At 47.6% G+C, this 27,978-nt stretch overlaps 6 protein-coding genes across 6 annotated transcripts; 3 read left to right on the top strand and 3 right to left on the bottom strand.

The window, feature by feature from the left end:
- Positions 1-66: 66 nt before the first annotated feature.
- On the bottom strand, positions 67-1,383 carry FOXG_06856 (uncharacterized protein). Its single transcript, XM_018385496.1, has 2 exons — positions 1,305-1,383; positions 67-1,234 (listed from the first exon to the last, which is right to left on the bottom strand). Exons 1-2 carry the CDS (start codon positions 1,316-1,318, stop codon positions 334-336), a joined length of 915 nt encoding a protein of 304 aa, XP_018242894.1. The 5' UTR covers positions 1,319-1,383; the 3' UTR covers positions 67-333.
- Positions 1,384-1,629: 246 nt separating this feature from the next.
- Positions 1,630-2,018, top strand: FOXG_19430 (uncharacterized protein; the record flags this gene model as incomplete). The annotated part of the gene is made up of 2 exons (XM_018399644.1): positions 1,630-1,726; positions 1,789-2,018. 2 exons carry the CDS (start codon positions 1,630-1,632, stop codon positions 2,016-2,018), a joined length of 327 nt encoding a protein of 108 aa, XP_018242893.1.
- A 452-nt stretch (positions 2,019-2,470) lies between these two features.
- FOXG_06855 (uncharacterized protein) lies at positions 2,471-4,028 on the top strand (the record flags this gene model as incomplete). The annotated part of the gene is made up of 2 exons (XM_018385495.1): positions 2,471-2,592; positions 2,642-4,028. 2 exons carry the CDS (start codon positions 2,471-2,473, stop codon positions 4,026-4,028), a joined length of 1,509 nt encoding a protein of 502 aa, XP_018242892.1.
- A 13,851-nt stretch (positions 4,029-17,879) lies between these two features.
- FOXG_06853 (uncharacterized protein) lies at positions 17,880-19,067 on the bottom strand (the record flags this gene model as incomplete). Its single annotated transcript, XM_018385494.1, has 2 exons — positions 17,880-18,573; positions 18,697-19,067. The coding sequence occupies 2 exons, from the start codon at positions 19,065-19,067 to the stop codon at positions 17,880-17,882; spliced, it is 1,065 nt and encodes a 354-aa protein (XP_018242891.1).
- A 913-nt stretch (positions 19,068-19,980) lies between these two features.
- On the top strand, positions 19,981-20,385 carry FOXG_06852 (uncharacterized protein; the record flags this gene model as incomplete). Its single annotated transcript, XM_018385493.1, has 1 exon — positions 19,981-20,385. One exon carries the CDS (start codon positions 19,981-19,983, stop codon positions 20,383-20,385), a length of 405 nt encoding a protein of 134 aa, XP_018242890.1.
- Positions 20,386-22,260: 1,875 nt separating this feature from the next.
- Positions 22,261-23,340, bottom strand: FOXG_19429 (uncharacterized protein; the record flags this gene model as incomplete). Its single annotated transcript, XM_018399643.1, has 4 exons — positions 22,261-22,567; positions 22,618-22,991; positions 23,057-23,130; positions 23,178-23,340. The coding sequence occupies 4 exons, from the start codon at positions 23,338-23,340 to the stop codon at positions 22,261-22,263; spliced, it is 918 nt and encodes a 305-aa protein (XP_018242889.1).
- Between the last annotated feature and the right edge of the window lie 4,638 nt (positions 23,341-27,978).

Raw genomic sequence — 27,978 nt, 5'->3', positions numbered from 1 at the left:
TCGCCCAACCGAAGCCAGCCGGGGTGACAAAATGAATCAGGAAGTTGATCGCCCTTTCAGGCCCAGTTATCTTGCATGATGTCGGCATTATATTATCGCCCTTCTGCTAGCCATTCGAGACGGTAAAACTATTGTAACTTGGGCAAATACGCAAAGCTCGTATCAAAAGGATTGATCTCTATGTGTAAAAAAAGAAAAGAAAAAAGTGAAGAAAAAAACGGGCTCAGAGGCCATTCATTGCATTTGCATAAATATCTGTTGTGTGGCTGTCAATCACTTTCATCAAGTTTTGGCGGAATATCCGCCCTGATCAAGACCTCGCGGTTCTCGTCCTCACTTCCTCTTCGCCAGTAAAATGTACGTGCCCCAGACTGATTCAACCTCGATATCTCTCCAGCGATCACCCTGTGCCTTCCACTCGGGTTCTGCCTCCAGGATCTGGTCAAACAAGATGTCCACAATGTCTCCCTCACCACCTTCGGCACGGCTCTTGTTGTCCGGGTGCGCATCCATCCAGCCCCGATAAGCAGTGAAGGCCCGCACATAAGCCTCAAACTGTCCTAGATTGATCTTGCTCCTCATCCAGGCCGTCTCTGGGTCTGCAACCTCAGTCGTGTCTTTGTCAACGTTATAAGTGATTCGCTTGATCTTGTCCCAATGCGACTCAGGGGGCTTGACGTCCGCCAACAGGCCCCGGAGGATGTCTCGCGCGGGACGCTCCCAATACTGGTTCAACCCCTCCAGCCCGGGCGACACCTCTCCTTCGCCGTAGCAGAACATCTCAAATATCTTGTTGGCTTGCGGGTGTCCAATGATGATGTTGTCCTTGTACCCCCAAAAGGCCAATGAGCCGCCTGACTTGACTACCCTGGACAACTCTGGCCAGACTTTGGGGTAGTCGAACCAATGCGCTGACTCGCCGGCTACAGCCATGTCTACCGAGTGCGCGGGTAGAAAAGACAAGTCCTCGGCGCTGCTCTGGCGGAACGAGATCTTGGAGAACTGGGCAGTGGCTTGCATTCCTTGCTGCATCATACCAGCACTGGGGTCAATGGCGATGGCTCTGGCAAAGCGGGGGCTCAGCTCCCTAGCAACAATTCCATGGCCAGAACCCAAGTCCAGCAGCGTACCATGAGGATCCTCATGATGATAATATCCCAGAATTGTCTTGAACAGACTTGCAGGATACGTGGGCCTGGCTGCGGCGTACCCTGCAGCAGAGAAAGTTGCCCTCCTGCCGTGGTATCAGTTCAGTTGCGCAGTCTCCTAGGAGAAGATGCATTGATTTGACCATGATGACTCACCCATAAATGGACATTGTCACGTTCACGATGGCTGATTGACCAAAGGTTACTGTACTCGGGAGAGTCGTTCAATAAACAAGAAAAGATGCACCAGCAGGATCGACTGATTTATACTTTGCAGCCGCGGCTTCGGCCTTACACATGACACAAGCACTCAAGATTGATGGAGTGATCGATCGGTGTATGCCGCTGCCCCGCAGCGCGGCGTGGGTGATAACGGAACCTACACCATCCCTTGAATTCCTGCACCCTTGATTGACAATCCTGAACGGCCGAAGACAAAACCTATCCTGCTAGCCAAGTGTTCAGCCGACTTTGTGATATGATGTCCACCGAAGCCACTGTTCGCAATTTCTTTGCGTCCTCAGCCTTCGCGGCGGTGGGTGCTAGCTCAACCCCCCCCCCCAATTTCGGCCACCGAGGTCCGATCCTTGTCAATAACCTACTCATCAAGGCCGCGTTGGGCTAACAATGTTTTGAATAGTCTGTGCCTGGTATCTCTATCTCTATCATGACTTGCCAGTCACTCCCGTTAATCCGGTGTCGGCAACTATTTCTGCTCTAGAAAAGGACCATCCCACTGTCCCCAGCGTCGCGGCGCTTCCCAACCCCAAGCAGACGTCCATCACAGTCATCACTCCCCTCGGCAACCCTCAAGGCGCTCCAGGAGGCAAAGGAGCTAAGGATCCCATCCGCGTGGCTGCAGCCTGGTAGCTTTGACGATGACGTCCTCAAGTTTGCCAATGAGTAAGGCGGATTCGATGCAGTCGTGGCTGGCGATAGCGGCCGGGTCTCGAAGGGTGGTGCGTTTTAGTGGATGGTAAGCGAGGACTAAAAGCAGCTGGGAAGTTGTAAGAGGTCGATTGGAGGGCAGAGAATCATGACCAAAGAACACGTAGTTTGATGGTCAGATCATATTTTACGAGCAGCCTAAGTTTTGGTACGCTCCCGCCCTCTCAGCTTGCGAGTTATGGGGACCAAAAGCGGGGTGGGGCATAAGACCTTTCGTCACTTCGTTCCTCAAGGCACGCGAGGTATTGTCTCACCTGCGAAAATCCTCCTCGGCATCCAAAAGTTTCATCCTTTCCTTTCCCAAGCGACACGTCATGTACTTTACCTCACGTCCCCATCTTTGACTACCCAGGATCTGCAAGCTTTCGTCACAAATGGCACCTCTCAAACACAGCGACGTTGTGACGAGCTTCATCTTCAGATTCCCCGCTGACGACGCGGCCAAGAAACCGCAGGTGGCCCTCTTCCGCCGGAGCAGTCACGTAAACACTTACCAGTAAGCAAAATATCTTTCCTGATCAGGGAATCGTGCTTACATACTATAGGCACAAGTATGCAGGCATTTCTGGAAGCGTTGAGGAGACTGACGCAGATCCTCTCGCCACAGCCTGGAGGGAGCTTGCTGAAGAGACTACTCTTACAGATGACTCTTTACGCCTTTTTCGAAAAGGGAAACCATTTTCGTTCGCCGATGAATCTATTGGGAGAGAGTGGACTGTCAACCCTTTCGCATTCGCTCTCAAATCAGAGACAGACGGTGGCTGTGGTGAGGCTGGTATCAAGATAGACTGGGAGCATGAGGGGTATGAATGGTTCGATCCAGATGCAATCAACGACTCAGAAGGCTTCGAGAGTGTTCCGCGCATCCTTGAGAGTCTTAGAAGGGTGTGGTTCAACGTTGACTTGGGCCAAGAGGCAGGCAACACGCTTAGCCGGGGCTTGGTCGCTCTGCAGGAAGATCACGAAAGCGGAGCGCGCCAGCTAGCTACCAAGGCTCTCGATACTTATATCGATGTTATTAAGAAACTCGATTCCACTGATCGAGTTCAGTGGTGGAAGGATGTGAAATTTGTTGGATGGCATCTGTGGAAGAACGGGCGAGAAAGTATGGGCGCATCTATCTTGAACGTTGTTCTATCGGCTTTGGACATAGTTCAAAATGCAATCCCGCCCAGTGGTCCACTAGATAAGATATCGGTCGATAATATCCTCCAAGTCTTGAGACATTACGCCCGCGACCGACAGAATACCACTTCCAGAACTGGCGCGACGTTCCAGACTTTCATAGAGCAGCATCTATCGGGAGGCGGACCACTCAAAATCCTTACCCTATCATCTAGCTCTACTATCACCTCGGCCATCACGTACGTTATAGGAAATACTTTGCGGCCTGTGGAAGTCCGTGTGCTCGAATCCCGACCACTCTTCGAAGGTGTCAAGATGGCACAGTCAATTGCTTCATGTGCCAACAATTCCAAGACCAAGACCCTTTTGATAATCCACACTGATGCAAGTGTCGGTGTTGCAGCGAAAGACATTGATGTCGTACTCATCGGAGCGGATCTGATCGACAAAACAGCCGCGGTTAGCAACAAAGTTGGTTCTCTGCCTACTGTTCTGACGGCCAAGTACGTGTCTCCAAAAGCCAAGATTGTCGCTTTGTCAGAGAAGGAGAAGGTGCTCCCTTTTGCGCCGCCAGGTCAGGAGGAGAATGATCCATGCGAGCTTATGCAAGCTTGGGGAGACCTCAGCTCAGCTGTGAAGGGTGTTCCCCACTCTCAAGTCACTGTCAAAAACGTGTACTTCGAGTGGGTTCCATCTGATTTTATCGATCACTACATCACTGAGGACGGAGTCACCGGTTGTGAGGGAATATTGAACTATGCCCAGGAAGTTGGGAAGAAAGCTGACCAATATTTTACCAATCTCTGATGTGAAAATCCGAATGAGACGATCTCGAGTATGCAGGCATGGTCCTTGACCCCGACAATCTTGAGAGTTATATTACCTCTTTCATGTTGCAGCCAATACCAGTAACATATGGCCTTTTCATGCCTCTTGGTGCCTTGGAGCATATGGCGGAGGCTCGAATTCACATTTCCAAATGTGATCGAATCAGTATGGCTGTGTGGGTTGTTTGACATCGCCTGCACAGTTGTAAGGCTTTTAATGCGATCTCTCTTGCCAGATTTGCATCTGCTATTGGGGTTTCCATTCAATCACCATCAATAAAGATGTAAGGGTGTTGAGTGTCGAATATTGGTCTCGCCACTGACTGGAAGTGCCTATTTCAGGCATTGAAAACTGTATTTCAGCTCACGGGGAGACCAACGTTCGACATCAGAATATTGTACCATCCAGGACCACCTAATGCATAACCCAACCTAATGCATAACCAAAATTTCGCTCCTCCCATACAAAATCCAAATTTTGATGTCCACAAAAACAGGCCCGATTCTCAATTAATAAACGAGGCTTTGGAGAAGGTTTGTAGAAAATTGCTCAATTTCTACTGTCTGCGTGGTTTTTTGACCTCCCGACCGCTCCGTGTGCGCTGGCAGTGCTTTGTTACGACCATAAAGTCATCACTTTCGTCCTCTGACCTGACACCCACCTCAATCACCGACTCGACCTCCTCATCCACATCTACCTCTATTTCTGCCTCTTTTGAGTCAGGAAGAGCTTCTCCAGCCGCTAGATTCTACGACAGAGCCATGAATCGTCGGTTCGGGTTTGGTACCGCCTTTCTTTTCTTCCCTCGCCGCACCTGGACCATCTGCTCCTCGAGGCCAGTAATCCGCGCATTCTGAACGGCCACCTTCACCTCTAAAGCTTCCAATCCCTTTGCGATCTTACAGTACTTCTGCCTGGTCGGACGGCTTCGGTGTTTGGCCATTTCCCTCACTTGCCGACTCGTTTTCGGCGTATCATCTGAGTGCAGTTGAGGGGGGCTCGTCGTCTTGAACTCTTCCAGCAGTTTTTCTTTGTCCGGTTGAATTTCAGGACGTGTTAGAGCCTTATGACGATTTATAGGCCAGTTTCCAGTAAATCTCCAGCCGGATAGGATAATATCTTTCCTCATGTCCGCCTCCCTGGCTTTCGCGTATGGCCTGATAAAGTTGATTTTGTCAACCGGCGCAGAATCGGTCAAACTAGCCAGCATTTGGAGTTCTTTCCGGTATGCACCTTTGATGACATTAAAAATTCCATTATCTAATGGCTGCAGACCATGGGAACAATGTGCTGGTAAGTAACAGCAGTAGACGTTGTTCAGAAAGCACGTAGCCATCCACTCGTCCTGACTGCTCGTCAGCGACCCTATAGCGGGTGACTCAGCGGCGAAAACACCGAAATGCTCACCTGCGCATGGCTCCCGTGACCGTCAAGGATAATAAGTCTCGCATCCGATGCATCACGAGGCTCCGTTTGTGGTAGATAAACGTCCTTCAACCACTCGAGAGCAATATGGTTGTCTGTCCAGCCGTTCGGGGATGTGATATAGTGCCAGTCCGCTATTAATTCGAATTCGTTAAGGAACCACTGCTTCTGCAGCTCTTTTCCTTTAAAGATAATTCCCGGTTTCAAAGCACGGCCAGTTGCGGTGACAGCCTCAATAAACGAGGTCCACGTGCGCGACTGAACGCCTTTCAACATCGCCTTCTTCTTCGGGTCAGAGCTCCCGATCACGAGGCTGTCCAGGCCTCATGGACAACCAATTAGCTATGCCCTATAAAAGCCTATAGAGTACTTGCAGAAGACTTACCGAAACCCGCCGTTATACCGCCCTCGTCCACGTCAACCGTGTTCTCAGGCTTGAGCCAGCCGTACTCGTTCTCCCTGATATCGAAGTACCAATTGACCGCCTTCGGAGTAAAGCCGTCAAATCTGGCGGCTTCTTGTCGTTTTCCAAGCTTGGTGGATAGTTTTGGGTGACGTTTGACGAACCTGGTGGTCCAGTGCTTGCCCAAAGGTTTGTTATCGCCTTGTTGTTTGAGGATGGCCTCGACACAGGCGCGGACCTGGCTGTACGAGGGAGCATAGCCCAGGGACTCTTGTCGCAACACCCAACGAATAAGCGTCTCCTCCTGGCTCTTTGAAATACGCTGGTGGGCCTGGATACGTTCATTCATGCTTGCTTGACCGGAAAGTCGTCTCGAAATGGTCCACTGAGGTACTCCACGTTTCTGGGCCGCCTCATTCTGTGAGAGGCCTCTATCGGTGGTATCGAATATAGCCTCAGCTACGTCATCTTCGGTATAATTACGGCGAACCATTACGGAAGGAGTTGTGGCGAGTAAATTAGGTGAAAGTTCGGCTTGAGTGGATGGAGTCACCTAGGGTACATGAGGTGAAATGCGACAAAATTCAAAGGGCTAGAGAACAAGGCTACGGGCCGGAACGGGAAAAATTCAAGCCGATATGAAGATTCGATGAAAAAAGCAATACAGTGCAGGTCTTCATTCGCGAGTATCTTCATGCCTGGCCGAATACAATGCAGTTGAAAATTTGGATTTTGTATGGGAGGAGCGAAATTTTGGTTATGCATTAGGTGGGGTTATGCATTAGGTGGTCCTGGATGGTAAGCCGTTTTGCCTGGAGGCGTCATTCTAGAATGTGCATTCAAGCCACCCATAAGCCCTTGCGGAATAATGGCGTATCGACAGAACGCCAGGTGCGGAACAACTCGTTCTCAGTAAGCAGCGCGAAGGATCCTTGGATTCTGGGGTATATGTCAGCCTTATAGCCCTAACGACATAGCCCGCGACTTAACGAACTATATATATATATATATATATATCAGTAATGCGTGGAGGGTGCGGGTTGGAGCGGCGTCGTGTAAGTGTTAGTGGAAATGGCGGGCGGGTTCAATAACACGTTAAAAATTCCCAGTAAATCAACCACATCAATGCATAAGGAAAAGAGTAGATGAATCGATAGCTTTCAATGTAATAAATCTTTTTAAGAGACACTAGAGGATTTTATTTATTGAGAGAAATGGTTATTGTCTATTGAAGATAAAATTCAAGGTCGATTTGACATCTGGTAATCTAAATCCCTGATAAGTGGCATTAGAAACGGGCGAATGAGAGGAATTATAAACCAAAAAGAACCTTGTCAAGCCTAAAAGTAGCCAATACGATGCATTTTAAAATCGAAAGAACCCTGTTATGTCCTCATGAACGAATAAGAAAATGCTATGGCTTACTATATCCTGCATGTCCTTTGGTAGACAAGATTGTCAAGATCAACAGTAAGCATACTTAACTACATCGCAACCAAGCAAAGACAATATTGCACATAAGGATCCTCTTACTTACATTAGAAGAATATAGGTATAACTTGAATAATGACCTTACTGTATTACTTGATGATAAAATCAAAAGGGAAAAGAACCTTGCCTAAAGTATATAATGTCATTAGTATCTATTAGAACCTTTTCTTATTTTAACCTACCCTAAGGTAATTAGTTATTCTATATATCTCTCTAGACCATAGCCATCATCATCGTAATTATCACCATAAGATAAATTGCTTGCTGACTTGAATCTTGCCACTTCGTGTTGTCTAACATGACGCGTCCCCTTGTTATTATCACAGCCACGATCATCAAAACCTTGACCTTAAACCAATTACTTGTCTTAACTATGGCATAACCTAGCTAAACTCTATCACTACCATTGTGACTTTCTTACTTCCCTATCCAATCAAAGACCAGAGAGTGCCAGAGTTCCCAGGTAAAAACACCCTCTTTCTCATAAATAGTGTTTTTACTCATTTCGGGACGTCACATTAATATGAATAGAAGCCAATAATAATTAGTAGCTTATTAAGGGCAAAAAAGGGGATGATATAGACTAAATTCATAATAAACAAATGCAGGAGGAAATAGTAGGATGAGAGTTCGTGAAGATCGCGATGCATTATATAATACCAATTCATAACAATACTCACTGAAGATAGGTCGCCGAGCATTGACCGCACAAGAAAAGGCAGAACGACAGAGGCAACGACAGGAGGCGCTCCGCGCGAAACAAACGCTGGAACTTGCTCGAGAGTGTGCTCTCGATCCTCATCTACGCGTGGTTGTTGACCGTCCATTGCCTGCGTCATCCGCATCACAGACTATAACGGCTACTATAGGTTCATTCGAGTCCACCTCTTCTATCAATCTATATCTACTGGCTAGTGTTCTAACGACAAGGCTTATATGACTAGCTCGACCGTACGCAAACGAAGGCGATAGTCCTGTGGATCCGCTAGCACGAGAAAGGCACGCAGCTTCAACCAGTGATCGGAATGGTCTGGTCTGGACCCCCAGACCAGACCAGACCATTCCGATCACTGGTATCCGGGAATAAAAACTCAGCAGAGGTGAACCGGCTCAGTATCCCATCTGCCAGTAACCGGGGAGAAATCGAGACGACTTGTCACTTTTAATAGTAGTTAACAAACATAATAGGTCCCCCCGAACTCACCAACATGTTCCATGGAGCTGTGCAGGATAAATGAAAACGCAAGCTATCATATGATTGATGGCCTAGCCACGAAGTCAAAAGTGCAGTAGTTCGACTTCGACCATGCGATACAAACTCTCCTTGCTGAATTTAAGTTCAGCCACGAAAGCTTGTACTGGCAGCACAGGTGACAGAATGTCTCAGTATGACGCCTCACACAAGGTCCCCACTCGGCACGAATAGTTGCAAATCTCGGGGGACAAAGTTCGTGAGGTCATGATTACTCGGTATTGGTTAACCCCTACGCATTGTGCTTTTCATGTGCCGGTTCTGACATGTGCACACCCCGATGGCATGAAGTGTGATACGCACAAGGGACAAGTATAATGTTGCCCCAGGTACCATGGAGTAATGCAACCCGAATGGAATGTATGCCCACACGGTAACCGACGGACGATATCACTATCCGCCATCGTTTCCAAGCATATAGCGCTATATAACAAGGACAGTCAATTTAAGAATGAAACTGTCTGTTAACTTAAATGGCTTACCAGATTACGAGCGCGTCAGGCCAGGCCGAATGTTCTCCTGGGCCCTCGATTTCCATCTCTGTTGTTACTTGTTTATACACCCGCGGCGGAGCTATTGAGTCTAGCTGTTGCAGGTTGCTAACCTCGGAGTTTGTGCTTCTCGACGACTGGACGCTCTCTGACTCTGAGCTCGCGAGCGTGTTGTTACTAGGGGTTCTGAATTTAATGCTTTCTTATTGTTAGCTCTAGTACATATGCTCTTATTTGTCGACCAGGGCACGACATACTCGTATATGAGAAGGATATATAAGATAAGAAAAACCACGATAATGATGATTATGGGGATTGGATGCGCTGGGGTTTGGTCGTCTTGGCTCGGTGGGGTACTATTTAATATCGTCATGATTGCTTGATGGTTTCTTAATCAGACCACTTAGTCTATCATTCCAAAATGCACGAAGTGCGTAACCGCCGGATTTATATTATAATGTTCAGCTTCGAGCCTATATCAGGCTCACGTAGCTTGAACTTTTCGTTAGCATTCCTACGCCGGGACCATGGTCCGCTATTGGCTTTGGCCTGTTGTGGTCTGATCTGGAAAGTTTATGTCGAAGGCTCCACGCAGACTCCTTATTTTCGCATGTGATCTTATCCCCCTTCCTTCCAGATCAATCAGGCCCCCCAACTGCAACAGCCTTACCCATACACAACCAGCCGCCAGTCGCCGCCAGTCGCCGCCAGAAGAGTTGTCACTGCAAAGCTAAAAGGTCGCTCGAGGATTGCTCTCCGCTACCCACTCAAGCCATCAAGCCAATAGGTGCGATATCCACAGTCCTGATAGTGGTAGTCGGCGCTGCGGCTCCACTAATGAAGACAAAAGCAACCTTCCACCTTTTGCGAGCGCACAATGATCCACGCCCTAGCCCACCAAAGTTTAGTCGGCTCAGGCGGAAGGTTCAGGCCCAGGAAGCGGCCTAAACAAACTGTCTGATCTATCCCTTTGAGTGCCACAGCCCTTCAGGATCGTCACAACAGGGATATATAACCAATCAAAGTAAGTAAATAAGCCGCTACAGGCCAACTTGTACTCAAGCCGCGATAGAGGGTTGTCAGCCAATTGAAATTGCTGAATTAGATGGCTATACCGCCAAAGAGGTAGCCCAGTTACAGGCGAAGACAGCTCTTTCAACTGCGCTTGGGGCGGAGTTTTTGTCACCTTCTTGTACGTGGGGTAAAGTGGGTCGAGATACCTACTGAAGGGCTGTGGCACTCAAAGGGATAGGTACATAAGGACAAGGAAATTGCGCTGTCAATCAAACACTTCACATGGCAAAAACCCAGGAGGGGCCTCATAGGGACACGCCTAGGCGCGCCTCCACTCCTGAACGCGTAGCCGGCGCCTGCTACAGAGGCGCCCGGGCGCGCTTTTAGACTTTTTACGTTTTAAATTCTACAAAATTAGTAGAATTTATTTAAAAATTAGGGAAAAATATCTATGCTATCTATTACATTATATCTATATATATATCTTATTTTAATCACTATATCTTTAATATTCAATTAGTTATAAGGTATTTCAACCTGCGCTTAGTCATCATTCATGAAATTCGCGCGCCCAGGTGCGCGATTAGTCTCATTCAACTTTTAATAATTATAATAAAATTAAAGAAAATTAACGATAAGAAAAGTAAGATCATAAGCATATTTATGATGCTATTACATATTACATACAGAGTTTTTATAGTTTAATATGAATGAAATGTTAGGTTATTAAAGAAAACGTAAAAAAATCTAAATGCGCATCCGGGCGCGCGTGTAGCGGGCGCCCGCGTAGGCGTGCGGATTATGTCAGCCCTCAATTTGGCCCAAACTCCACTGTCGCGGTTTTCAGGGGCTGCACCCATTGCTGCTTTGCTCGTCACAACTGTAGTCCCTAGGTGCGGGCTTCATCATGGCCCAAGCGACGTTTCCTGATGATGTGCTCCCGCCAGAGGGTACATACGATTCACGAGAGGCTCTGCTCGCCGCTATCAACAAGTGGGCAGCACCGAGAGGATACGCGTTCATAACTGGAAGATCTTCACGATCAACTAGCGGCAGGCAGATTATCACCTACGCATGCGGTCGATGGTGTCGTCCGCCTACCATGCAGTACCCACCTGCCGGTCATACCCACCTACCGGTCAGCGAAAAAAGAATTTCCCCATACAAAATGTCCAACTTCACTTGCACAGTGCTTGGCCAAAATTGAAGTTATTTACATGAAACAGATTGTGTCTTACTGAGAGTTTCATGCTGTTTCATATTGGCATATTCATTTGTATTTTACACAAGCAGTTTGGTCGCATGGCACTAAGGTAAAATTTCTCAAATGTCTCCTTCATCACCCAGCCTCCCCGAAATTTCTTCAAATTTTTATCTATAGCAGCTTCCTTTAATCGCCTTGAAATTGCCTCAACAGTCCTATACAGAGAATGATGTCATTGAAGCTATACTGGATGTTACAGATAATCTCCTCTCGCAGCACCAGGCCGCCCAGAAGCATGGAATGCCCCAAACCACTCTGTCTGACCGATTAAGAGGCCTACCGTCAAAGCCCGAGGTCACCCAACCTGCCTAGCTGTTATACAAATCCCAAGAGGCTAGATTAGTTACATGGATACTTCGACAAGAGGCCTTGGGCTATGCTCCTTCCCACAGTCAAGTTCGCGCCACCGTAGCTGCCCTGTTGAGATAGCAGGGCCGGGAAAGGCCTATCGGTGTACACTGGCTAGCCAGGTTTATTAAACGCCATCCAGAGATCGATACGAAGGTAGGAAAACGCCAGGAAGCTGCAAGGTTCAATTCTTTTACCCCAATGGCCGTCAATTGGTACTTTAATATCCGGGAGAGCGAATATGGCTGGATCAAGCCTGAGAACACGGTTAAGGTTGACGAGGGCGGTATCATGGCTGGATTTGGTGAGTACTGACCACTTCTGATACAAGACTTACCAATAAGTTGCAAATCTAGGTTTGGATTCCCTGGTAATTGGCAGTAGCGATCCCAGGAGGAAGGCCTTCCTCAAAGGCTCGCAGTCCAGCACTTGGACTAGTTTTACCGAAGCCGTCACTGCAGATGGCCGTCTTCTAAAGCCGGGAATTATCTTCAAGGGCAAAGAACTTCAGAAGCAGTGGTTATTGATGGGTTTAACAAGATCGCCGACTGGTATTATATCACGTCCGATAACGGCTGGACAGACAACCATATCGCGGTCGAGTGGCTCAAAGAGGTTTATCTGCCCCAAATCCATCCAGCAGATGAGTCTGATGCAAGGCTCATCATATTAGATGGCCATGGGAGCCATGTATCTGTGGGTGTCTACCTGTTCTCGATCAGAAATATCGCTGACTGAAATTCCAGGATGAGTGGATGGCCACGTCTTTTTTAAACAACGTGTATTGCTGTTACCTGCCTGCACATTGCTCTAATGACCTACAGCCACTGGCTAATGGTGTTTTCAACACATCCAAGGCTGCATATCGAAAAGAACTCCAAAAACTGGCAAGCCTGACGGATTCTGCGCCCGTGGACAAGGTCAACTTCATCAAGGCTTATGCCAAAGCCAGGGAAGTGGGTATGACGAAGAAAAACATCCTTTCAGGCTAGCGAGTAACTAGGAACTAGCCGATTTCACGACGGAAAGCGCTCATACATGCCGAAATTCAACCAGACAAGAAGAAAACGATGCCTGGATCAGACGGCCACAGAGACGGGCAAGTCGACTCTGATAACCAGTGCTGGATAGCCACGCTATGAAACTGAAACTGGGGGGAGTTTCAGTTTCACGAAACCGGGCGTCAGTATAGTTTCAGTTTCATATGAACCGGTTTCAGTTTCATACGAAACAATATCCAGTTGCAGTCCAAATTTTTGACAAGCTCGGCATCGATATACTCCTTATCTCCAAGTACCCCAAAGATGTTTGGTATTATCTGCCTACCTACACTACCAATTCCCTAGGCTCGCCATCACTTTCTGCCCTCTTACTCCTCTCTATATCTTCTTGGAGTATCCTTACAGCCGCGTCGATATCCTCCGCTTCCCTAAACACCCCTGCAAGAAGCGGCCTGCTCTTTCCCTTTGGAACGCTTATCCAACTTTTAATGCACTCACATGCCTCTACCATTTTGGCAGACATGCTACTTCTATCCCATCTAACCTGCCGTCTTGCGCCTGAGAAGGTTCGCTCTGCTTCCGTAGACATGGGGGGGGATGCAGAATATGTCAATAGCCATACGGCAGAGGAGGGGGAAATTCTCTCGCTGGGTCGGTTCAAGCCACCACTGTAAGGCCGTTTGTTGTCCAATCCCAACCTGTGAGCCCTGCGAAGCATCATCAAAACCAGGCCATTAGAAGCCTTCAAATTACTTACATAAATAAAGCGGTCGAATTCATCCTTCACCTCACTCGCTGTGCTGTACACCTTCTGCCTCCAGCGATCAAACTCATCGAGTTCTTGCTCTTTCTCCTGTTGTTCATCTGGGAGCTGGTAGCTCTTGTAGTCTGTGGACCAGATCTCCCTTACAGCCTTCACGGCATTGCTGACCCAGGCTGGGTTTCTCTTCCACTGCTCACTCAGATAGCTCTTTCGGAGTGCTGGGTGGAGGAGAATACCGGCCACGTACACCGGGGCTTGTTCGGTAAGCTGGTAATACTTCTCGAACTTTAGCCAAGCCACGTGAAAGCGCGTATAGAAGCGTGGGCCACTGAAAGCCCGGTTTTTAGTCCGCGTGAAGTGATGATGGAAGAAATCCATATGGGAGAGAACTTCATCGAGTGTATTCTCCCGGCCTTGGCGCACCGAGATCTGGTGGAATACTTGTAAGAACGCATGAATATCTCCTAGTTCGTTCCAGTCGTTGTGGTCCAGTGCATCTTTCTCGATTTTGGCATGATTTTCTTGAATCCAATCCATGAACTTTGCCCGATTCTCAATTGCCACGTCAATGAGGCGAAACCATGAATTCCAACGTGTGTCATTGTCCCTCGGCAAGGCCCTGCCAATCTCGGCCTTGAAGTCGTTGTAAATGCTGGTAGAGCTCCTTGAATATATGCACAAGTTGTGAAGTTTCCCCAGAACACTAAACTCCCGCCATTCCTCGGTAGCTTGTGCCTTCGTAATAATGCCCCCTTCTTCTCTTTCGGATAGCCTGCACAGCCGCTCATACGCCTCATCAATCCCCTCTCTCTCATCCTCTTGAATCTTCTTTGCTTTACTCCGAAAGAGGAAGGCTTGAACGATGAGGTTCATGATGTGGCCACTGCAGCGTAGTCGCCTGGCAACCGGATCTAAACCATCAATCTCTTTTGCGATATCGTCAAGCATAGTGTCGTTAGCGTCGTGGTTATCCATCGTAAAGTAGCCAACCTTTCCTCTGAGATCGTACTCTTCGACAACCTCCAGGAAAGCCTTGGCTTGCAATTTCCCGTTGTGGCTTCCTTTGAACTCGCGCAGCGACAATAACGCTTGAGCGACTCCTCTCGTCTCCGCATCTACAAAATGGACCACGATTGCCTGGTATGCCGCCTTCTGTTCCGATGAGGTCCACATGTCAATGGTGAAGTGGACCATAGATGAGAGAGAATTATGAAGCTTCTTGACGAGTCCTTGTTTTTGTTGAGCGAAAGTCTTTTTGAGAAGCTTCGGCACCGCTCTGCGGCTGCGTAGGAGGACGTCCCGGGCCATATAGTTGCAGGAGAGTATAACAGCATGAAACTCGGGGTACTCGATGAATGTGTGGGCGATATTGCGAACCGCAAGAAGCCTGGCAAGTGCTTTCTCGAATGCAGGAATATTAATAGCGTTTGCCAAATATTTTTCCTCAGTAAGGTCTCGACTGGCTTGACGTTCCTCCTGCCTTCCGAACAAGTCCGTAATGGTGCCATGTTGCTGCTTCTTCAGATCCGACCTTCCCACATGCTCTATCACCCGGATGCCATGAAAGTCCCGCAGGTGCTTGCGGGCTCGACTCAGGTTCGTCGTTATCGAATTAGGCTTTTTCGTGGAGTCGCAGTGCTTGCAGTACCAAATTTCGTGGTATGAGGTATCGCGAGCTTTCTCCCCTCTCTCTTCATAAGGGCCACGCGCCTCGTTCCAAGTGCTTTTGTTCGTACGGCCTTTGGCGCGCTTGCCAGCCCGATCAGAGAGAGAGAGTGATCCAATGTGTGCTTCGCGGGAACGGGAGAACCAGGAGAAGCAGACCCCAAGAGCTCATCAGAAGGCTCCGATAACAAGGGAGCGGGCGAAGCTGATGACATGTTGTCGGACAATTAATTCCACAGGGATCAGTGATGGCACCAGTCAACTGATAAGAATTAACTAAAGAACAAATGAAATTGAACCGCCATGTGTTCGGGCACAGCTATTTAAGCTCATGTCGTTAGGATTGGAGTCCTTGATGCGACAAGCTGGACGTAAAACCGGAGACACGACTCCAAAGTACGGGCCGCGTTTCACATCCAGTCGCACGAACCTAGTGGTGATATGCGACACATATTTACTATTAGCAAGTTTCTAACTGCGTTGAAGGCATTTGGTTTGCAAAATTTTCTTGGTTAAGTACTAAGATATTTGGGACTCATCGGGCGTATATGAAACATATGAAACCGACTGAAACATATGAAACTGGGGGAGTTACTGTTTCATACGAAACCGGGTCCAGGGACTGTTTCAGTTTCATATGAAACAGTATGAAACAACACGCGTGGCTATCCAGCACTGGATAGAATAACGGGATGCGGCCGAGTTTCCTGGTCGGATGGACGGTGACCTCGTAGGAATAGCCAGTCAAACCACGTTCGTATGTGTCAGGCCAATTTGGTTTTCTCTGGAATGGAAGAAGACGTCGGTCCGGATCATGGAGAAAGGCGGCATCTGGGGAAGCCCCCATATCCAAGCAGCGTCTCCCGATGGCCGCGTCGCCAAAGTAGCAGGCCCAGGATAGAGAGTTGTATATACCGTCATCGATGTCTCGCCGCATCATTATTGGCGTCATAGTCGCGACGAGGTTTCGGCATGTCTGGAGGAGGCATTTGATATCGGCTTGGTCGAGGTGATCGGTGATGGAACTGATGATTTCACAAGGTAAGGAGGTGATTGAACAATTTGTTTGTTTGGACAAAGCACGGGGTTGGAGTGCCATTGCCACTAATCTCCGACAGATATAGTTGAAGAGTGAGAAAATTGAGCTGAGGTCTACTGTACGCCGTCATTAACTGCTGTTTAGCCTTTGGCCTTTGCCTATTAGCTAAATATCACTACGTACCTTGTGGATCTACTCCCTAGTTCCCGATGACTAAATCTCACTGTCTGCTTCGGGGATCCACCAAGTGCCCGATGAGATTCGCCGAATCTTCCTCGAATCATACTCTAACACATAAAATTGGGTTGGGGGCTGTGTGACCTGTGCCTTGCTCTATGGAAGGAGTCGATCCTATTTGGCGTAACCATAACATGTTAATTCCACAAACCACAGTTCTCGCAGTTGTTGTGTTTTCCTATATTGTAGCTCGTAATTGGGCGTTGCGGTGTAGAAGTATCTGGTATCGAAATAAGCATATTGTGTTAATCGATTGGAGAAGAATAACTTGCGCTGACGAGGCCAAAGCTAGAGACAAAAGAGTATCCCCATCCCTGCCGCCAATGGATTGGAATAGCCATTGATCCTTCAAAGCAACGGATCTCAGCACCCAGAACTCAATCTTTTTCCAGGATCAAATCGTGAACTCCTTTCGAGTCATCTTCACCTAGGATCACGAGGTAATCTCACAGCAAATCCTCCTTGACGTCGGGCATCGACAGTAAGACGAGCGCCGTAGTCAGCTTGAATATGGGTCCAGATTCATGATGTAGAATCTTAGAGTGCTAGTTCGAGTGGATGCCCCTCTCTCAAAAGATGTAATGTTCCATTGAATCGTACGACAGTGAGATGCTAAAAGTTTGCATCCGGGTCTCACCAAGCCTTTCTAGCCTTTTTGAGACATATACTACCCGATTAAGCATACTTCAGCTGCACCTGCAATGTCAGACGCTCTCGCCGAATAGATTCACTTATTGGGGTGCACATCTGTTTGTACTAATTGTAGGCCTTGTAAATAAGTATGAGAGAATTTCAGGGACCACGTAAGCATAACTTGTTATTTCTAAGTCAACAAAAAGCTATAACAAAAGAGTCCGATGACTCAGCATATCAGTATCTCTATCAAAATTGAAGGCCCAAATCATTATTACAGGGTTCATCGCTGCGACAGGAGCCTCAGCAAACTGCATCCAACGCTTGGGGCTGGGGCATTATTTATGAGAGAGTTAGAGGCTCTTATTTCAGTGTAGGAAACCATTTTGAGAGGTGAGCAGTTCTGTCAGGCGGATCCGAGAAGCTTAGAAGGGTACAAGTTGAAGGGGGTTGAAAACATTGCTTGTCGAATAACATTGGTTGAAGGATTCAAGGCGCCAGACCCTTTTCGCATTCTGAGTTAGCCAATCACGTGGCATTTTCCATATTACGCCGCAGTAGCTAAAACTTTTCAAGATGGGGAAAGAATGAAAAGGATAATCCAACATCTCTGAAGTCATTACATAAATGAACGTATAATAGAGTTATGTAAGGTGGGCAATTGACTTCTGCTTAGATCATGGGTTTTGGCACACAGTTTGAATGAAGCACTTCTTATAACCCTGACCCCGTCTACTGGCTATCTCTTTCTTGATTGTCTACTCTATTACGCTCCAAAAACACCTCTAATATAAACTCTAACACCTAAAACTCAGCGCCAGCTTGAATGGTATAGGTCTTCTCTGTCTGCTTGACTACAGTAACCTCAACTCCCCAGCCAGGAACCAGGGACAGCGTTCCATCGTTCTTGTCGTAGACACTATCAGTACCACAGCCACCTGATCCTGGGGTTACATCCAGAACACGGACAGGACCATAGCCTGTCTTGACCGAGGTGTCAACCGTGTAGAGCAAGACACCGGGGGCGCAGACGCCTGAGTCAAGACCCTCCGGTATACGGGCCTCTGCGACAAGTGCTGAGGTTTGGTTCACGGCGACGACAACGGCTTTGATGTCATTGTCAGAAGTCTTCAGCTCTAGTGGAGTAAGAGTGTGCTGAGTAGTTCCTCGCTCCGATACACAGTCAATAGACTTGTCATTGATCCAACCCAGGCGCCACTTATCCCAGGCGAAGAAATCGGGGCCAATGCCAGAGACGTCCCCCATGGCACTCCAGCCACCGACGTAGTAACCCAGGCCAAGATTCTCAAACGGGTAGAAGTCAGCCAAGCACATGGTGTGTCCCGTTTCGTGAGCCAATGCAATCCAGCTTTTCGGCCCCCAAGTTGTTACTGCGTCGGTTCCAACGGTGACGGTCTTCCTGGCAACATTATCACCCTGTCTGGTGTTGGCTCGTGTAACAAAGGTGATGGATCGAGAGATTCCTCTGCCACCGGCGCTATTTACGGGAACAACGTAGAGGACATCCGACTCGGGGGGTGGGGGGCGAGTGCCTTTGGCCGTATAGGCGTCGAGAGCATCCTGGATGTATTCTTGATGTTCTGCCCACGTGAGACCTCACTCCCAGCCATAAGATGCAGCAGATGTGGGCATGCGGTAGAACTTGGACAGATCAGCCGTGACATGGAAAGACAGAGCCCCGTGAGAGGCCTGCTTGTACCATTCGGCTGTTTGGGGGACCACGGCGTCGTAGAGCGATTGGGGGGTTTCACCCTGAGCAGGTTCGGCATCGGAAAAGTCGACAAAGATCATGAAGCCGTTGAGAGTTCCGGTGCTTGGGGCACAGTCCCCATTGTAGTTGAAGCCGACACTTAGATCCACGTTGTCAATGGCAGCCAACTTGCAAGTGGTTTTCGACTTAGGGGGTGCTGGCTTGCAGGCAGCAGCGCTGGTTACAGCAAGCCAAAGAATAGAACGAAACAGAATCTTCATGATTAGTGAGCTGGATTGGAAAGAGGGCGAGATGGCAAGTGAAGGGAGAACAGTTCCATGACTTGTACACTGGGGCATCCTTATACTATCCTCATTCTCAGCTTGTGAGGCCCATCGTGCACTGCCAACTCGCTGTTTTACCAGCGTTGTCAATTACACGAGATTTACCAACTGGCAAGTCTCAATTGAATCGTCAGCGCGTTTCAGCTCCGCCAGCCACTGTGAGCGAACTTCGGGGCTCACGTCAGCGGGTCAGTCGCCTTCTCCGGTGTCCACTTCTCTGATTGGCTAGTATAAGCCTCTGTACAGGGTCTGAAGACATTATTATGGAGTCGCCATCATCAATCATCCAGATAGAACAATTTCTTTTCTGACGCTACGCCACGGGGCCATTCAAGCACAGCCCCTTTAGCTCAAGGCTCTCTATGGGGCTCAGTGGAGCTGGCCGAAGCTATGCTGTGCCGCCAGTGGTGCTAGCTTTCGGTTAGATGGCGTGATTTCATTTGGGACGGTCTATCCGCAGGTGAAAGCATTTGTTAGATAACTGTGAAATGAGCAGTAAAAGGCTGCTGGTGATTGAGGTCAGAGCTACCAAGCGGCTGAACATGACATCAGCTGTCATCATGTCACTGCCTCACGCAAATGGTGACATGGACAGATCCCGAGGTTAGTTTTGGAACTTCGGCCTTCGTAGTTTTGGTGTAGGAAAGGAAGCACATTGAACATCATGAGCCCACATGATTGACAGCTACAATGATAAAAAGGGTACGATATCCCGCCGTTGTATCTATCATCATCACTATCAACCCTTCAACAATCAACACAGCTCACGCACAACCCTCCAATCTTTGGTTCTTTCAACTTGAGACCTTGTCTTTGCTTCAACCTTCTTTACTCATCCTTTACACCATCTATGATGCGCTACTCCTATGCTCTTCTTGCCTTTGCCGTCACGGCTCTGGCACTTCCTACCAACAAGCCCGCCGACGATGGTAAATGGGTTCCTGGCAAATACGAAGGCAAGGGAGCCCACTTTGACGATGGTAAGTGGGCTGCCGAGAAATATGATAAGAGAAACGATGATGGGTCCTGGCACTCCGGCAAGTACGAGGGCGAAGGTACTGGCCACGATAATGGCAAGTGGACGCCTACCAAGTACCCCGGTGACAAGTCCAAGATCAAGAGGAACGACGATGGCTCCTGGAAGCCTGGAAAATACGAGGGTGAGGGCAACAATTTTGATGATGGCAAGTGGACTCCTGGTAAGTACGAGGGCAAGGGAACTGGTTTTGATGACAGCAAGTGGAGGAGCAACTAGACAGTCTCTTGTCTGAAGATGGATTGATGCTGGTTCTAAGTGTATATATTTCTCATTTTATTCGGAAAACTCATTGTCTTTGACCATTCTGATTCTTCCTTTTTCTCGATATAGCGAATATAAAATTAACTCACTTCATTTTTATCACTATTAAAAATATCATTCTTATGCTGTTTTGAGGGATTATACTAACCTATGATTCCGGGATCAATTGCTTTCCTCGCCTGACATAGAAAGGAGCTGGAGGCACTTGTCGCAAGGCGGATGGCTATAATAACCCTATTGCAAAAGGTCATCAGTTCCAGCCAGTCTGGCTACAACGCCTCGTTAGGCTAACCTTATGCATGACCGCCTTGGTCCCCTTGGAAAGAGACTTCAATGCTTCCAGAACTGACTCTGGTGAGCTGCTGTGATGCCTTCTGATCCGTTTTACGAGATATTCCGATTGCGACCCGGCCTCAAGCACCGTCTTTAGCGTCTTCGAGACGCATGGGGTAGAGGGGCCAGTCTCCTCCTCAACTGGCGTTGGAGTCCGTAGCTGCACATCAAGTTTCGAGACCACATGTTCCGGATCAAGTGGAACAAGCCCGGCACCTCTGAAAGCTGCTTTGATATTTTCCTCTGTCATAGTGGCCTCAAATGCGGCATAAAAAGCCGGAAAGAACTCGGTCTTGGAAACGTGGGTTATAGAGCATCGGATCAGATGCTCGATTTCCCGGCCATATGCCTGCTTAAGCATGGAAAAGCACCCGACATCAAGAGACTGAAGTAAATGAGACGAATGAGGCGGCATACAAAGCGTGATGATCTTGTTCTCCTTACAATATGTCTCAAAGTCGACCGAGTGGTGGCTATCGTGGCCATCAAGGACCAGAAGACGATAGCGACTATTGGATCGCTTGACTGTAGACCGGTCAAACTGCTTTAGTCACTCGAGGCCCGTCTCATTGTTAGTCCAGCCATTTTGGGATGTTGCAATAGTCCAATCGCCTGGGAGGTTGTTTTCTCGGTACCAGTTGGCGAGGTGATACTGGCCCGAACCTATAATGAACGGCGGGATCGCTCGACCTTCCGCATTGATCGCTTGAATTACTGTAACCCATTCCCGATTTCCAGGCTGCACTGATTTTGGCTTTCCACGCCTCTCTGCACTTGTGGCTACTTTGCCGGTTGAAATCATACCGATCATAAAGTCAGTCTCGTCAAAGTTATAGATATCATCCATATGTATACCATATTTTGCAATCATGTTCTGCACGAGCTCAAACCACTTGTGAATAACAGTTGGATCTTCACATCTGGCTCTCTGATATTAATATCTCCGCTGGAAACGCATCTTAAGCTCTGGTTGTGGCCTGATAAAATTGATAATCCAGCGCTTGCCGACTTGTAACGCATCGCGATCAGCAAGGACTCAGGAGTCGATTAGCCATTTCTTCCACAATAGAGATCTGGGAAGGAAATCCTCGCGAATCTATATCTGAAATATACCGAAGTAATGTCTGCTCCTCTAGATTGGATAGCTTCCGCGAGTTTGCCATAATATCATGTCGTGATTGAATACCGTTCTTTCGGTTACTGAGTATTACGATTTTGGCCAATTCGCTTATCGGGCCAACTCGTTTATTATATACGTTAAAATGTTATTAACATGATACTTAATTACTCTAATCAAACGTGCCTAATACTATGCCAACATCTATTTCTAGTTTATGCCTAATAGCGCTTTGAAGAAATAATCCGGACCTTAGCCCCTAGTCTGTCTAACCCACCGTCCACCCTACAATTGACCTGCCGTTCCCGCTGCACGATAATCCATCTATTCCACTTCACTCAGCCTTCTGTCGAACTACTGATATCATGTCGATGGCTTACTCAAACCTCCATCATTTCATAACCAGGATCCTCCAGATGCCTGAACGCATCGGATTGACGTGACCCGCCAACCTTCACAACACCGCTTGACCTCTTAGTCTTTTCGTGCTCAACAGAGCATGAACTAGATTTGATCCTTCCAATGACAAGAGAAAAGCACGGGAGCATGATGGGGATACAACCGGCGATGATCCCAAGTACCGGCTCGGTAGTTGTGAGCATGATTCCGTAAGCGGCACCGAAGGTCCAGTCGGTATAGTCTATATTGCGGTATACCCACACTCGAAGGCCTGTTAGGCCGCAGATACTAAACGAAAGGTCAACATGGATGTCGCCGTGGGATATAAAATAATTCACCAGAAACCCAGCCCGAAAAGCACCGTCAATTTCCACTTCTTATTTCGTTCAAGATTCATTCTCCAGAATATTGGAAGGGGTAAGACCACGCAGCTGACATCAAAGAAAAGAGCGATCAGGGTGACAGCGAGCCAGAACGATACAAGATCGCCGCACTTCCCTGGCACAGAGAAGTCATACACTAAGGCCAAAGGTCGGCAAATGGTAAAATATGCTGTCATCTGGGCGACCATAAAGAGAGCGAGACTGACGAGCTGCACATAGCAGATGTACCGTATCCACCTGTGAGGGAAGAGATGGAGATAGAATTCGGTGATGGACATTTTGACCATGGTAGTAGCGAGCATCATTATCGCAGACATGATGAAGTTGGCCTGGTATCTAGTTAGTTTAGCTTTTCCTCATTTGCTGAATAGGAGAGGATTCATACTTGGCTTACATATCGAACGACAGCGAGGTGCTGCTCAGGCACTAAGTCGGCACGATGGACACCAAGCTTACCCTGCGTCACAACTACAGACTATCAGTCGTTGAAGGTGAAAAGCGAAGACATAACGTACTAGAAAGCGCAAAACTGAGCGTTGCAAACACTGAGATCTTCTTTTCGTTAGTGTTGAATAGATGGTTGATGGTGCGTGGTCTCTCACATATGCGACGACCATGAGGTAATCGTTGATCTGCCAGGGGGTTACTTTGATCCATCGCGCCCATAGCCGGCAGCATATCGCGGTCGTCGCTATCACTAAGTCAAAGATATAAACACCGAGTTGAATATGCTGCAACGATGTCGTGAGCATTATGCCTTGACTCAACAGTTCTGCAGCTTCATCGGTCAAGATGCTGGAGGAGGCAGGACTATAATAGCGCCAAGCACGTAGTACAGCCGTTGGAACAGCTCCAGGCATGGCAAGGCCTCTGTGTTCACTTCTTTCGCTGCTAACCAAGGCATTGGCGTGCACAATCTCCTTGAAGGCAAATTCTTGACACAATCAAGGAAGCGGGGTAACAGGTTGGCGTATGGCATGTCACTGATACATTTGCCATGTTGTTGGAATGACATGTGAAGGTAAGAAGGGTTGGACTTACTACCTGCGGCCTGAGTTTGCAGCCCAGCTCAAGTCAATGTGGTCGATTTAGCAACCATGCTTGGGCAGCAGCAAGCCTGACGGGATCGAATGGTCGAATTAGATGGTCCGAATCGATATTAGCTGGCTATAGTTCCGACATCTCACGGAGTTTCATGACTCGCTGGGTCCACTTGCATCTTACAGTATATTCTAGTATGTAACTAAGCTCTTCTGGCAGAGCTACGAGTTCCGGGTTTCTCCAAATATAGCAGTATCTGCTCGTCAAGCTCCCGTTACACTTAGTCACACCAAGCCTCCTTGCCTACGGTAAGGCTACAGCTCACCAAGTGGATGCATCACTATCCAGGTTTCTGGTAACTTGGAAGAGTATATGATATGGTGGTTAATAGCTAGAAGGTGCTAAGAGATACGAAAGAAAGTCGCGTTGCAGGCCATCAACACCAAGTCCTTCCAAATATGAATATGCCGACATGGCGCAAAGCTTGACCTTGGAGAGTATGTCACTGCCGTTGCATTTTATTTCCTGTCAATCAAGATATTTGACAACTCTATATTTCTCATTCGGAACGCCTGGCCTACAACGGACCAGCTCCACCAGTGTTCAATGGCCGAACCGGGTGGAAGTGATTTCGCCTTCGCGACTTTGCCTCACGCCGCGTGGCGATCTATGACGTATAGGATCCTCACAGTCATATCCTCGATCTCGACAAATTACTCTAGACTTGACTCGTTTGGTGATCAAGGAATATGGAGAGCTCGCTCTATGCCCTTGATCATCTGAGAAGGCGTCAGCTTCCTAGCAACACCAAACGAACGACTTCGGTAGCTAGTGGCAAACAGTGGGGAGCTCGGAAGCTATTTCCTACATACCTGTGTACCAAACGACACTTTGTTCATAGATCTGCCAAAGCATGGATTCCGAACGACAGGCTAACTCAAACCTCATCAAGGGTGCGAAAAGCTGTGTCCACCTAGGCTTACATCACTAAGCTGATTTTGGCTGCTTCAGCATCGTCAGCCACTTGACCAACAATGACGACAGTTTCAGTGGCGTCCCTCTTGAACTGCCGAGCCTAGTGGACCTTGGCGGGCGCTGCCTCCTGCAATCTTGCATTAGGCCAGCTTTTTGGGCTATCTGTCTGTTGTCTTAGGTTCAAATATTAGTGATTCCGAGGTGACGGTACGCTTGCATACCCCGCAGCTCTAGCCCATTCCCTATTTTATGGGTATGACTACGACTGTTAAAGTGTGATAGGTCGGCGGCAACGGCGGAAGCTTGTTTTAATGAATACTGTACACTACGTCTCGCAGTCCAAAGTAAAAGCTAAAGCTTAAGTGAAGCCACAGGAGGTGATTGATTTCAAGCATAGCTTCAATGATGCAGCTCAACTGAGAAACCATCCATTCACCTATAGAATACATAGAGACAGAAAGTTAGGATAGTGAGTTAGATTGGCCAGTCTCAACAACGGCCAGTTTACGCCCCAGAATATTAGAACTGTTATCAATAAAATATTTGGACTTGCATGAATATCCTAAGATTTGTTGGTGCATGAGTAGGGATGACATGATTTCTAGCCCACTCGAGATGATAGGTGACAAACCAAACCTGCTGTTTTTAACAATATGTTGTTTCCTGAACCGGGCAAGCTAATAAAAACCTATAAGTCATTCTTTACTTTCTTATAGTAGGGGGCAGCAAGGGTGGAATGAACTTTACTGTGAGAAGGGTCACAGCCCAAGGCCTCTTTTCTTAGAATCATGAGCTTGCATCCTGGACCCCGAACATTTTATCGGCAGAAAATTACTGAACGGACATCATGCATATGTATCACAAGACACACCAAGCGAACCTGACCGAATCCGATCGAATATATCGTATGAAGTCAAGGGAAATGAGTACCCACCGGCTGTCAAGTTGCCCCAGGCTTAAGCCAGAAACACGGACAGTTTTCTCTGAAAAACAGGTTCATTGTTTAGTCAAGACCGATATCGTAGGTCTGACCACAATCTTGACGATAACTTCGAACGAGCGGAGTTGAAGGTGCAGTGGAGATTTTACAAGTGGTTGGTGTCAGTATAATTGTCGCTGTGCCATTACGGAGATAATGGTATGTGATGTCGAGATGCGATCTTGGTATCACTGGGAAAATCTGAGGATCGAGGTGTTCTGACACTGATTTATACATGTGCCATTTGCTTTGTATACTGAAGACATTCTCGCGTTATAGGGTTAAGGTAATCAGCATTAACAAAGCTCGTCATCATCATGACGAACGTCTAAGCGTCCCTGGATTCTGCGTTCAAAGAATCTTTCATGTACCAAAGAAAGACATAGAGGAAGGGTCCAAAAGGGTTAACTGGTACTATCCTACTTCCAAAACTGTCCTGGAAAAAGACTATCAAGACTGCTGTTGATCTAATACGGATAAGTTAAAAATGGGAATCATGAGAAGAGGCTGACCAAGGGACTGACGTAGAAAATTAGCACATCTTGGTCCCTTTTCAACCACCTGCAGACAATAGTTACGATAGTAGCCAGCCTGCTTTCTCTTGCCTCGTTTAACCAAGGTAGCATAACTTGATTATCTTCAGCAGGGCTTGCTAAGCCCAAGAGAAATGGATTGTTGCGTCTTCCCGTTATGTGCTACTAGTACTGCTTTGTTCCAAATGTATCGTCAATCTTTGGTATATTATATCATATTATATCATATTGTATAGAGTCAAAGTAAAGCAAGGCAACTCAATGTCATGCCCACGCATTGTTTAGGCCCCTGAAGCATTCTTAATTTTATTCCTCTAGAACCCGCCTGCAGTGAGCGAGACACCGACGGGGCATCTGGGTCTGTATCAAGAGGACCATAAGCTGTTGACCGGCCGCGGGTACGCTCCACAAACTCAATCACCCCGGATAATGAAATTCTTAGCTTGTACACATGTAAAAGCCGAGTAAGAAAGAAAAATCGCACAGTGGAGAGGAAGAGACTCGTGGCGTAGACAGAAACACATACAAAGGGATTCCTCGGTTGCGCGATGTTACATATGGCTTTACATGCCACACTAGCTAAGATTCTCTATACCAGAATAGGAATGGTTGAACGGCTATCAGCAGTTAATGATTCATCATTGATACCTCCGGGCTAAAGGAAGTCATCAGGCGACAGACTGTAGGCTGCACGAGTTGCGATGAGCGGTTGAGGTGCCAGCTCTACTCTCCTGCAGGTGGGCGCATCCTACATGTTGTTAGACGCAAAGGATGCTGGTATGCTTGATATTTTGCAAGTATCTGAAATTTTAAGGCCACAATCCGTGGCGAATAATACGTTAGTTAAAAGTCAAAGCGAGCGACCCCGCAATTCGTCGCCACAAAGCTTTGGCTCCTGAACGGGGACCTGCTCCGAGGCCTTTGATAGGAGAGAGCTTGGAAAAAAAGCAATAGATGGCGCTGGGTCATTCCAAAAGACATTAACAGGCACGGAGAAGAATAGTTATGTCTGCAGGATTTCTGAGCCTCGTAACAGGCTACCCACCTTATACGGCCTCATTTTAATCCTAGGACAGCTGCACCAGGCTCTAAACAGATTGGAAGACAAAGGAGGAATGTCCAGATCAATGGCTGGGCTAAACTCAAATGTTGATGATACTGATGCTATGCTTGGGTTCATCAATGGGACATTGAGGAAATTGAAAGATACAAGAAGGCCAGGTTGGGCGTGGGGGTATTTATTACATTAGTTAAGAAACTTCTGCGATAAATACATCCATGAATTCGATACAATTAGTAATTTTTTGTTCTTGCGTCATGTTTTCCGGCATCGTATTCAACTGCGCCAAGTAATATCCAAAGAGCCGTCTGCTCTTGGGCGCCACTCTCATCTCGCAAAACGAGTAGGTAGGTCATAAGGCAGATGGTAATCATGATGGATCAGCATATCAGAGACAAAACTGCTTGTGCTTTAATCGAGCTGATTAGGCTAGAATAATCTCGGTGCTCCGCGAGTTAGCACGACGGTAATGAGCAATTTATGCATAACGGCTGAATGACAAATACATTAATTCCCCTCATCGGGGCTAAGAGGGCACTAGAATTTTAATAGAATGATGTACATTCATAATATGTACCTCATGGTTGATCGCTATTGGCTGAACGACATAATAGGCCATCTCAAGAAATTGGCAAACCTGAGCATTAAACACGTTGTGACCGAGCGTTATGCGGCCGCCCTGCAGTAAAGGATGTAGCTTGGCCATAAACCACTCATAACAGGACACC

This window comes from Fusarium oxysporum, chromosome 3, assembly GCF_000149955.1.
Source record: "Fusarium oxysporum f. sp. lycopersici 4287 chromosome 3, whole genome shotgun sequence".
Lineage (NCBI taxonomy): Eukaryota > Fungi > Ascomycota > Sordariomycetes > Hypocreales > Nectriaceae > Fusarium > Fusarium oxysporum.
The sequence above is the reverse complement of the archived record's forward strand: the minus strand, read 5'-3'. Positions and strand labels throughout refer to the sequence as shown.